This window comes from Bombus vancouverensis, chromosome 4, assembly GCF_051014615.1.
Source record: "Bombus vancouverensis nearcticus chromosome 4, iyBomVanc1_principal, whole genome shotgun sequence".
NCBI lineage: Eukaryota > Metazoa > Arthropoda > Insecta > Hymenoptera > Apidae > Bombus > Bombus vancouverensis.
In genome coordinates this window covers 8,780,943-8,793,801 of record NC_134914.1, presented here as the reverse complement: position 1 = coordinate 8,793,801, position 12,859 = coordinate 8,780,943, and the positions used below count along the sequence as shown (strand labels likewise).

General features: G+C 27.9%; 2 protein-coding genes across 2 annotated transcripts; one reads left to right on the top strand and one right to left on the bottom strand.

Moving 5' to 3' along the window:
• Nucleotides 1–633: 633 nt before the first annotated feature.
• Nucleotides 634–12,686, bottom strand: LOC117156755 (metallophosphoesterase 1 homolog). The gene is given in 12 exon segments (XM_033334068.2): nucleotides 634–3,370; nucleotides 3,372–3,417; nucleotides 3,544–3,894; nucleotides 3,999–4,524; nucleotides 10,590–10,730; nucleotides 10,840–10,962; nucleotides 11,021–11,106; nucleotides 11,182–11,349; nucleotides 11,439–11,579; nucleotides 11,657–11,727; nucleotides 11,825–11,970; nucleotides 12,039–12,686. Coding segments are annotated over 12 exon segments (1,938 nt in total). The 5' UTR covers nucleotides 12,153–12,686; the 3' UTR covers nucleotides 634–3,345.
• Nucleotides 5,975–11,581, top strand: TM9SF4 (transmembrane 9 superfamily protein member 4). Its single transcript, XM_033334047.2, has 10 exons — nucleotides 5,975–6,126; nucleotides 6,538–6,788; nucleotides 6,848–6,994; nucleotides 7,061–7,216; nucleotides 7,288–7,568; nucleotides 7,652–7,870; nucleotides 7,950–8,107; nucleotides 8,183–8,442; nucleotides 8,574–8,757; nucleotides 8,828–11,581. The coding sequence occupies exons 1-10, from the start codon at nucleotides 6,124–6,126 to the stop codon at nucleotides 9,065–9,067; spliced, it is 1,899 nt and encodes a 632-aa protein (XP_033189938.1). The 5' UTR covers nucleotides 5,975–6,123; the 3' UTR covers nucleotides 9,068–11,581.
• Nucleotides 12,687–12,859: the final 173 nt, after the last annotated feature.

Here is a 12,859-nt window from a genome sequence, read left to right as displayed (position 1 = left end):
AGCGGTACCACAAAGGAATATATAAGATACCTTAATCGCTCCGCTATCCTCAACGTTGAATGAGAAACTGATACTCGTATGGTACAAGATAAGGGACATATACATTTTCAATTGATTAAATCAATTTAATTTCTTTTATTTGTATATTACTTTTTCGAACGCACAAATATTAAAAATCATACAATATACTCACTGCGTAAAAAGAATGCAAAATTTGAAAATATTAATCACATTTCTACCTGAAAATCTTCAAGGAAATTGGTTTTTGATTTTTTTAACTACGACACACCTTTCCAAAAAATCTAGGAAGGGTTAAGAATAATAGTCATACTGGCATGTCGCTATTATAAAGATAAGAAAGTGATCGTTCTAAAACTTCTATACGAAATCTACATTTTTCAGCATTTTTAATTTTTTTCACTTAAGGTTCGCATCGAAAAAATCTAAAAGTTTTCAACATACATGATCGCGTTTATAATGATGTAGAATTTTTGTATGTTGTTAAATAGGGAAAATAAGATGAAAACGGATAATTCAAATTCATTCTGTAACTATTACCATTTTGGTCGAAGTAAAGGGTTGAAAATCGCCTTACGATGTTTTCTTTTGGTAAGCTTACCTTTTGTAAATAAATTATTGACATTGAAAACATTTTATTCAGTCAGTAAGAAGCATTCTACATGATGATGATGATGATGATGATGATGATGATAATATAATAATAATCAGAATAATCATAATAATTATAATAATATTAATTTATAATAATAATTCATTCATAATAACCATTTGTAATATACAGGTAAATCTCTCTCTCTCTTTCGCACGCGTTCACTTTCGCTCTCTCACATACACTGAATTGTCTTATTACATAAATTATAGAAAATTCATCAATAAATGAAACATTACATTCTTCAGACTATGAATTAGTCAATAAATCATTTTATACTCGTTTTTGCTGCAAAGATATTTTGTTTCTCCTTTTTTTAGTTTGTTATTCGGCAGCGTTGTTGGATTTGAAGGACTACTTTAAACTCCCTGCCCGCAGTAACGTTTACATATTTTGTGCTTCCTTTGTACATTGCTAAAAAATTCATACCTGCTATGCAGGTCAAAGATAACAAACTCTAAATACTTCTCTTCATAAGGCATAATATGTTCCATTATATTTCACAACAAAATTACTGTATCAGTAAATGTGTAAATGAACAATAACACAACAATGTAAACGCAACTGACGCAGTTCTATTATTGTAAATCCATATTTCTATTGATTTGAGGTAGTGTATTCAATGTAACCCTATTACTTTGCTGCTATATGTTGTGTGTGGATATGTGTCTCATATGAATATTTTTCACACCCATACACTTTTACTATAAGTCCAAAATATGTAAAACATATTAGGAAAATTTATCTTTAACAAACAGATGTAATCATAAATCTTTCAACTGAAATTTCTTCTCTACTTATTGCAAACAGTATGATATTTTTCAATGAGCATTTATAAACAGTTCAGAATGTAGAAATGAAGAATATACACTATGTATATATGTATATATATAAATATACACACACACACGCACACACACGAGTATAGTATTTAGTATTTTGGACTTACAGTTATTTCAGTTGTAAGTGTGCTTCAAAAATTATCATCTATGTATAAAGTATGAGAAAACTAAATGTCGGGCAAATTTTGAAACCGATTGTAATTTTTCATTAATTATTTTGTGCATGCCATACATTAAACAGGCATGAGATTTTGTAAGTATACCTTGACATCATTAATCAAAATCTTCCCGCTATTCAGTATTCCAACTTCATTACCAAATACGACAAGGCTGCTGACATTAGGCTTGCTAGCACTTGTAAATAATGCCCAGCAATTGTGCTATTCTGTTAGTTTCTTTAACTATTATTTGATGAATAATTTATCACATTTTAATCGTCTTCACAGATTGAAAAAGAGAGGGCATATGTAACATCATGCATTACCAAGTTGGCTCAATCTATGAACACTTTTGTAAAAAATATAACATCTATGGATGGTTGAGCCCTTGGTTAGCATATAGCGAATTAGTACTTTTGAAGGTAATGCGGATCACTTCTGCAGGAACGACTACTGGATACAAATACCCATGTTATGATCTGCATTAAATGTATTTACCATCATTCTCCCTTTATCTTAAAAGGAAACATTTGGGTTTAAAAAGATACCCAAAGTTATATCTAATATTTAAAAAATGGAACCTATTTAAGCACAAGATATGGATGCTCTTTACAATTTGATTGTACAAACTCTTTATTCTATTGCAGAAGTGATTTTCGCTCTAGTCTTCGTATATTAGTTTTTCTTTCAATATCACACATACCCCCTCTCTAAGAAACTAAATACAGTAAACTTAAGTAGAAATCGAGAAATTGACAATATTAATTTTGAATTTTGACACATTCGTGTTATCCTTATATTACTTTTAATATAAGTTTAACAACTTAACCAAATCAATCTAAAGTTAAAACAATAAATACAATGCATAAACACATTGTAAAAAATTAAACTTAACATAAAATATGACTCACATCAAGATATAATAGCCTCAACAGTTTACCAGGGGAAAACACAAACGAAACATACATATAATAGTAAAACTATTTACTACACTACTCTAAAATAGCGAGAAAATCCTAAGACACGCGATATCGCACGATGAACAATATTTAGAAGTTGCAGAATATTTGCAATTTCTAAAGTCATTTCCCTTATTAAACTTGAATTTTCTAATTTTTGCATTGAATGTCTTGTGATTTTTACGCTTCTGTAACAATTAATTCAATATCATCCCTCCTGCTATGTTACTGGTTTCCTCATCTATAGCTGGAGAATATCTCAAAATAAAGCAGAAAATTTTTCTGCTTTCAACTTGTACGTTTAACTTGCAATTTTAGATCTTGGAGCCGAAATCCATTATTTGATTAATTGTGTCACGATTACACGTAATTTTCTTTTATAAGTTAAGCTCGTATGTACCTTGACATTATTCTTCATGTACTTAATATCGTCAGAATATCGTTTCTTGTGACTTATGGAACATTTCAACTCCACAGATAAAAATTGATTTTAGACAACAATTAAAGATTAAAATCATTATTAACTATAATTATCAATTACACGACCATTAGTATGTCTTATGTAGTAATAAATTACCATCGTGCTATTTTATTTCACCGTTGACGATTGTTGTTTTTATTACTAGTTGTTTATGAGTTATTTAGCTTAACTTATTAACGAGTATTAATGGCATCTGCGTTTGTCATGAAGAATTGAAGTAAATTTGCATTTTACCTTAATTATTAATGCTGTACGAAATTCAGCTTTTTCAAATTTTTATAAACTCGATTTAATGATGCCGTTTTTTCTTGAAACCTATAAGAAAATACAAATTGTATTGTAAATAAAATACTTCAATACGACATAAGCATATTTACTAAATTTAAATTTTTATTTTAATTTTAAATTTAAATAACTAAATTTAAATATTTACTCTTTTTAGCTTTGCTCTTTTTCTGAGCTTTTCTCTTTTTAGCAGATACAGAAGATGATTCCCCGAAAGTTGTAATTTCTTCTCCAAGTGTACCAAGAGTTGTTATTTGGCGACGTCTGTGTTTTTCTTGTTTAGTAACAGGTAAGCGTGTCATATAATTTTCTTCATATTCTACCTTCCGTTTATTTTCTCGACCTAGACTAGCTTGTTTTTCCCCTAAACCGTGTTTATCTTCAATAGGCGCATCTAAATATTCTTCTTTTAACTCTCTTAAAACAGCACCTGATACTGCACGCCTACGAGCTCTTTCTCCTGATTTGCGAATTTTTTCAGCAACTGTCTCATCTCCATCTGCAAATGAAAAATACGAAATATTTAATGTATTATAATTTTCTACCTTAAAATATTATATTACAGCTGTTACACTGTGCAAATATACATTTATAAATACTGACCATAATGTACCGCAGCAAGTTTTGGTGGCACATAAATATTAGATTTTCTTGCCTGTGTTGGTTTAAAACCATCTACTTTACCATCTTGATCATTATCAGATTCTTCATCATTACTATCAAATGCATCTGGATTTGCTTTAAAATTAGTTGGATCATCACTGTTAATAGTACCAGTTACTGCAGTCTTAACAAGTTTATCTATTTGATATTTTAGTTTGTGATCTATTGGTCGGATTTTTTCTAGGACAGTTCTTATTTCAATTAAGCGATCGATTGATGGATCTCCTTCTATACGTTCTCCTGAACATTTTCTCAAAACTACGTAAGTCAAATTAATCAGATAAGAAAGTAACATATGATATTTCATTTCTAGGAAACTAAGACCCTTGTCCGTAGAAATTTCCCCATTTTTGACACGGACTAACATATTGTCTACAAGTTGATTAACTTGTAGAACATTAGCATTCATCTCCCCAAGCAAGCGAAAAGCCTGTGGGAGATCTCTTTGTTCCATTTCATCAATTGCCTGCAAACAAAATATTTCATTATTAAAATAACATATACAATTTAGATATACACATTATCACATTATATAGATATACACATTATCACATTATATAGATATACACATATACACATTAAAAAAAATTATGTACCCTCATTATTGTCATATTTTGTTTAAAAAAGAAAAAATGTTTATAAATAAACAATTCACAATGGGATATTCATTCATAAAATGTTAAATTTTTATTTCACATGAATTCAAATATCCTTTAAGGACATCACTTAAAATTTCTATATAGTCTTTCACCGTATTTGACACAAGTTCAATATACAAAAATCGTTATGTATTCTATTTATTTCAATATTAATCACATTTTATTTAAGAAATGAAATACGCGCTAAATTCTGTTCGTAAAACTGAAGTGTATCCAATGTTTTTATATAAGTTTCACCCGAAATTTGTAGAAAGGCTTAATTTTAAGAAAAATGTCGGACCCGTGAATGCACGGGAAAAAAGCGCAATAATCTGCTGCCATCTTTCCTATTTACTAATGGATGACAACGGAAAAAAAAACAATCAAAAATTTCCAATAGACCTGATAGAAAAATGCATTGATTTAGACAAACTGCATGGAAATTTATCAATGTAATATACTTAAAAGTTTCTACTCACCTGTACCATTGTTCTGAAATAAAAATTAACCGAACAGATGCATATCTAAATAACGTAACTTGTAATTAAACGAGTCCCCACGTGGGACGATATTTTCCTTTTCGGGGGTATATTTTTTCGCTCGGAAAAGCTTGATCAAAACACCTTCTATTATGTAGTAAAAATGTTTCCATTTTATATCAAAATTAAACTTTTATCAACTTATAAATAATCATTTTTATATATTAAGAATTTATGATATAGAAACGAAATAGATTAAATTGTTTATTAAGTAATATTTTACATTTATAAAAGATTCACTTCCTTTTCATTTGCAAGGATAAAAAATTGCGGGAATTTTAAGAATAAACACACTAATTAACACTCTCTATATAATAATTAACATGCTAGATATCGTACTGAACATTAGGTATATTATTTCTCACAACTAAATTAGTCATAAATTAGAATAGCATAAGATAAAATGATTTAAATAAAAGAATATTTAAAATAAATATTATCGTTTTCAATACGAGCAGTAAGAGCTAGATAGAGGAAAATAAAATTGTCGCACAGGAAAATCATTTTGTTTTTATTCATCTATTGTATTTTTTCTAAATTTTATCAAATATAAGTAGCCGCTTATGAAAATTATGAAGTTCCTCTCGGTTTAACAATTCTATTGGTAAATGTTACTGTTACTATTTACTATGTATTGATAAATGTCGTAGTATAAAAAATAACATATGTATATGACCGTGCGTGTACGTGTAACTGGAAATAAACCTGCTAGGGAATTTTATAAAGAATCATTCTTGTATTACTTTACCAACAAATGTTTCGAAACAAACTTCATGTTGAAGTAAATTTCATTTTTGACGTGAACGCAGTAGAAACTCTACGAGTAGCGATTAAGAATAACGTAAGAGGTACGGCGTGGCGCGCCTTTAACGAAAACAATATTAAAGAATGGTAAGTATTTTTCGTTTATTATTTTCGTGTGTTTAAATGTTATTAAGATTGAATACCACAAAATAAAAGTATTTATTGAATTGATGTGGCGGTTCTTTTTCAGTATAGTATTTTCTGTCTTCATAGTATTCGTAAAGTACAATGCCATTAGTCCTGTCAGAAACTTAATTACGCTTTATCACAATTAGTCAAAAAATGTTTTAAGGATTAGTGTCATTAAGTTTCATAATTGGTTGAAATTGGTAAGACGTATCTCTGGTAGAAAATAATGTGAGCATATCCACATTTGTATTTATAAATAAATCATGTTTCAGTTTATCCTATTGGACATATAGTCGTTTTTAAAAATATCAATTATTTAATTAAGATATAGTAAAACATGTACCACATATATTATGTTTCTGTTAACAGGGAAGATTAAAACAAGGGAGTGCAATATTTGTAATAATATCATTATTAATTGAAACAAATGGCTTCTATGTGCCTGGTGTTGCCCCTGTGGAATTTAAAAAGGGGCAAAAAATTGATGTTAAAGCAGTGAAAATGACCAGTACTCATACACAATTACCATATGAATATTATTCTGTTCCATTTTGTATACCAAAAAATGGAACTTTTATTTACAAATCAGAGAATTTAGGAGAAGTATTACGTGGTGACAGGTAAGATTTCCTATTTATCACTATATTCTGAAAAAGTAATTTGATTCATTCTTATATAGAATTGTAAATACACCATATGAGGTATCAATGGCAGACGATGTAAGCTGTAAATTATTATGTCATGGACCATCTAATCTTATGACATGGAATGAAGAAGAGTCGCAACGTGTTATAGAACGCATTCAACATGATTATACTGTGCATTTGTAAGCATATATTTGCATTATAATTTATATCAATATATAGTTACAGTCATTTTTATCTGTTCTTAGGTTAATTGATAATTTACCAGCAGCAACAAAAAAGGTTCATAAAGATACAAATAACGTAATTGTATATCATGGATATCGTTTGGGTGGTATCATGAATGACCAATATTACATTAATAATTATCTTAAACTAAAATTAAGTAATCATAGATATGGAGAGTTAGTATAAAAAGCATCACTTGATATGTAAATGATGTTTCAAACTATAATTATTTTTTTACTTTTCATAGAAATGAATTTAGAGTAGTTGGATTTGAAGTAGAAGCTCGTTCAGTTGATGTAAGCCAACTAAAGTTTGATAGAAATACTTGTATAGTGCCCACAAATCCTCAGGCAAATCCTCAATTTGTTAATCCCAAAGGAACCAAGCTTCTGTTCTTATATTCTGTGGAGTGGAGACAATCTGATGTGAGTTGGGCAAGTAGATGGGATATATATTTGGGAATGAGCGATGTTGAAATTCATTGGTTTTCAATCATCAATTCACTGATTGTAGTCATTTTCCTTTCTGGTAAATATACATCATACCCTATACTTTTAAGTCCTTTGATCGCTTTGAAGTTTATATACAAAGTTTTGAATAAAATTATATAGGGATCTTAACTATGATCATGGTTCGAACACTAAGGAGAGATATCGCACGTTATAATGCTGGTGAAAGTGACAGTTTAGCAGGTTTAGATGAAGCAATTGAAGAAACTGGATGGAAACTTGTTCATGGAGATGTATTTCGACCACCACCAAATCCTCGATTATTTGCCGCTGTGATAGGCAGTGGAATTCAAATATTTTTTATGGCTTTAATCACAATATGTAAGGTTCTATATTGTTGTATGAAAGAATACCATACATTACTAAATATTTTTATACTACTTCTCTTATATACCTTTAGTTTTTGCTATGTTGGGAATGCTCTCTCCTGCCAGTAGAGGTGCACTTGGAACCTGTGCAATATTTCTTTATGTGTCTTCTGGTGTAATTGCTGGATATTTTTCTGCGCGCCTTTATAAAACAATGCGTGGTCGAAAATGGAGAAGGACAGCATTACTAGTAAGGACAAAATGGGTTAATATAAGATATAAAGATAATATAAAATTTACTATATTACTATATAATTTATTATAGACGGCAACACTGTATCCTGGAATAGTGTTTACTACTTGTTTCTTTTTAAATTTCTTTATATGGGGAAAGCATAGTTCTGGCGCAGTACCATTTACAACAATGTTAGCATTATTATGTTTATGGTTCTGTATATCACTTCCTCTTGTATACCTTGGATATTTCTTTGGATATCGAAAACAACCTTTCACACATCCTGTTAGAACAAATCAAATTCCCAGACAAGTTCCTGATCAGTTATGGTACATGAACCCAATACTGTGGTAAGTTTAAAGAATTATCTATTAATATGTTAAGAAATATGTATATACATATATATGTATATCAATTTCATTATAATGATAATATTATATTAATTTCATAATAAACAAAATGTTTATTATAATTATTACAGTACGCTAATGGCTGGAATTCTTCCGTTTGGCGCTGTTTTTATAGAATTATTTTTCATCCTAACAGCGTTATGGGAAAATCAATTTTATTATCTTTTCGGATTCCTCTTCCTCGTTTTCTGTATACTTGTCATTTCTTGTTCTCAAATATCCATAGTTATGGTCTATTTCCAGTTATGCGGAGAAGTGAGTAATAAACAATTATTTTCAATTGTGTTTATAGCATATATACTTATGTTATTTTATTCGTTATTAGGATTACCGATGGTGGTGGAGAAGCTTTATTGTTAGTGGAGGATCAGCTGTATATGTCCTAGCCTACTCAATTTTTTATTTTATGACAAAATTAGAAATAACAGAACTAATTCCAACACTTTTATATTTTGGTTACACTGCATTAATGGTATTAACGTTTTGGTTATTAACAGGTACAATAGGTTTCTTTGCTGCTTATGCATTTATTCGTAAAATATATGCTGCTGTAAAAATAGACTAGTCAAATTAATCATTGATGAAATCAATGATTAAAGAAGGTAACACATTTCCAATGTTACAAAAAATATTTAATTACTTTAAATTAAATGTATGAAACCAAAATAGTACAATAGTTTCATTTTCGTTAGATTAATCTAATTTGATTAAAAAGATGAGTAGTACATTTACCAAATAATATTCTTAAATATTATAAAATTATTTTGTTTATAACGAAAAATATGTAAAACTTACAAATGAACAGAAAAAGGTTCTGATTAAAGGACGTGATGTATAACTTAGTTCATTGCATTATTAATACATGATTTTCTCTTTTTATTGTTTATTACATATCTTAAATAAATATTTTGTTATTATTAGAGTACTTATAATTTATAAAACAGAGTACTGCTCACATTCAGCGAAGAATACACATATTCATATAAAGAAAATGCATAGACTATATTAATATTACTTCCTTTTAACATAAAATTAAAAAATATATAAAAATATTAATAAATGTAATATTAATTATAGTCAATGCTAAATACAAAAATAATATTAGTTCACAATTATTATATTTTTTATTGCAATAAAATAACAAGTTTACAAGTTATATCTGTAGACATTTGTTACTAGACATGTATGCATCGAATGCATATAATGTAACATTAAGGATGTAAAATTATGTCACTTACATTTGGATAACCTGGGGTGTATATTTCTCCGTAATGTCATGTCATATAAAATGTTTATTAATTATGCGTAACAATTCACTTTTGGACTAATTATAAAGATCTATATTTTTAATTATTCAAGTATTAAGTATGTTTAGTAAATCAGTAATATATGAGATCTTTGATATTGGCTGATTAAATATATAAGACAGATATAAGTTTTGTACATGTTGCAATGATTATATTTGTGATTTTTAATATTCTTATAGTGTGTTATATGTATTTATACACATTTTCCTTTCCAATAGAGTAGTTTGATAAAATAATGAAAAGAAGTATTGGAGTATGTAAAGCGAAATAGTATTCAATAATTTAATGCAGTTGAGATGTGCTATTGATCTGATTAATATAATAATGAGAATAAATAATATAAATATTTTATACTTTGAATAGTGTAAATAATATGTAACTAATATTTTTATTTTATATATATGAAGATACGCATAAAAATATGAATAATTTGAGCCTTATATTTTCATGTTTTAGTTTGTTTATAATTATTATTTATAATCTACTTACTGCACTTTTTTAAATTAATACTAATAAATAGAAACATGTCTTTAATGAAACTTTAAAAGATAATATCGATTTTGTTTCAATCTACATTTTATGATAAAATATATAAATATACACACTACACTGATAACATAAATTTTGATCTCTGTAGATTCCACAGGCATGTAACATTTTGATACAGAATAATTATTGGGGGTAAATACACCCTGAAATATGAATAGTACTATAAGTATGTATATGGTAATAAAATTATGAAGTTATATTAAATAGTTTTTTCAAATGTGTAGAACTTACTAGTAAAAGTGAAGGATTATCCTTATTACGCCAACTGAAAGATGGTATTGTAAATTCTAATATATCTTTTCTATGTATTCTTCTACAACCATGATGAGTATGACCGTTAATGATCAGTCTTGGATTCAATATATCTAAAAGCTGTAAGTTGATTTTCTATAATCTATCTATAAATTCTACAAATTCTATAAAATTAAAAATCTATAAATTCAATTTTATTGTAATAATCCTTGCAAAATATTTCATGTACTTGCTCAGATGCTTCCTTTGATAAACATTCCCATCGTTCCCTAAATTTTATATCTTTTATTTCATCTGGTGCTTGATCAGGTTCATTGCAAATTTCATCAGACTCACGATACATTGGATAATGCTATAATTATAATTTAAATATTACATTATCGTTTTTATTTTAAGAAACATTTACTGACCTGTAAAATAATTGGTCTGCTGTATCTCGAAATTGCATTATCTTTGTTACAACTATTTCCCATATCTTTAGCACATTTTAAATGTGCTGAAAAATATTTTTATTTATACATAAGTTTTAATTCTCATAATTATTCACTTCTCTAACAAAAAGTAATCTTACTGGAAATTTTATTTAATGCAATTTCTGTAGGACGACACAAAAAGCACCCATCTCCTTCCAATGCCATACTATTAATTAGGACAAAGTGATTCCCTCTAATACTAACTCTTTTCACACTTGGTGACTTCAAACCATTTACGAATCGTTGATTTAAGTATGGTGTAATAGCTAAAGAAATATTTTTTTGCCAAAAATATCATATTCATTTTATAGTTATAAAAACTATTCATAGTTATAAAAAAAATATTTTACAATACCATAATGAAATCCAATATCATGATTTCCAGCAACAACATAAAGATGAGTGTGTTTAGGTACTGAAAACAATGAATGAAATCTTTGTATATATTGGTCAAATTCTGCTGAACTACTCCACTGTCCTTCATCAAATAAATCACCTGTCGTAATTATAATATATTTATTATTTCAATTTATCTTCAATATATTATATCATTAATATAATTTTATTGCATACCTAATATAAAAATTATGTCTGGTTTATGAAGAGTAACCATAGTTTGGAATGCTCTATACATTTGCCATTCTCTACATAAAGAAAATATTGATTTCAATAGGGAGAAATTACTTTCAAAAATGTATAAAGAATTTACTACTTGTTTATTATCATATAATAAAGTCAAACCTTTTTAATTTATCAAACCAATGTCCATTTTTTGAGCCCAATAAATGAGTATCTGCTATAAACATTGCATGTACCGGAGTTTCTTCTGATGTGGATTCAGTAATTGTTGTATCAGTTTTATGTGGTTCCAAAACTGGCCATGCACACTGTTGTGTTAAATACAACATATGAAATTTTTAATCTTTACAATCATTTTGTTATTTATATAACTCACCTGAATAAGCACAAGGTAATATAGTAAATATTCACAAAAAATAAACACACATGCTAAAGCTATGACAGCTTCAGTTAAATATTTCTTATATGAAAATGTTCTGGTATCTAGCATTTTGCAGAATTGGAAATACTTTAAAGATATGATTTACAAATCGCTGTAAATGCAGTTGTGAATAGATAAATATTATACATCAAATAGTTTTTTCATTTCAAGTGAACATTGAACATTCTTTTCACTGTTTACATCATATATTTAGCATAACAAATATATTCTGTTTCAAATGTTGAAATGTTCTTAAGAAGTAATGTCTTTTTATGCCACACAATATGCGAATTCACAAATCCCCTTACCATTTTTACGTGACTTACAAAATTATCAATTTAATAGATAGATAAAATTACAATACTAATCATGTTTGGAATTAAAACTACGTGTGACTATCATAGCAATACTTTATTTTCTACAGGTAATCAACTAATTCAAATCAAATCAACTAAAGTGGAAAAACATGTGTATATCGCAGTTCATAATTGTGATAGTACTTATTTGTAATAATACTTCGAGGATGTAATTGTCTGCGGCGCTACAAACAAGATCTTGATTGTAGTGGTGCAATAAAATAGCCAACTGTTGAACAGCATGATATGATAAAACTATGTACTTGCTAATTAATAAATATTGAAATACAGGCAAGTATAGGAATTAAGTTCATAGGAACAATATTCACTGATATTAAATGATACAAATAATAAATGTATACATATATAGATACATTGTTTTAATAATCAATTTTCTTATTAGTATCAAGTAACATGTAC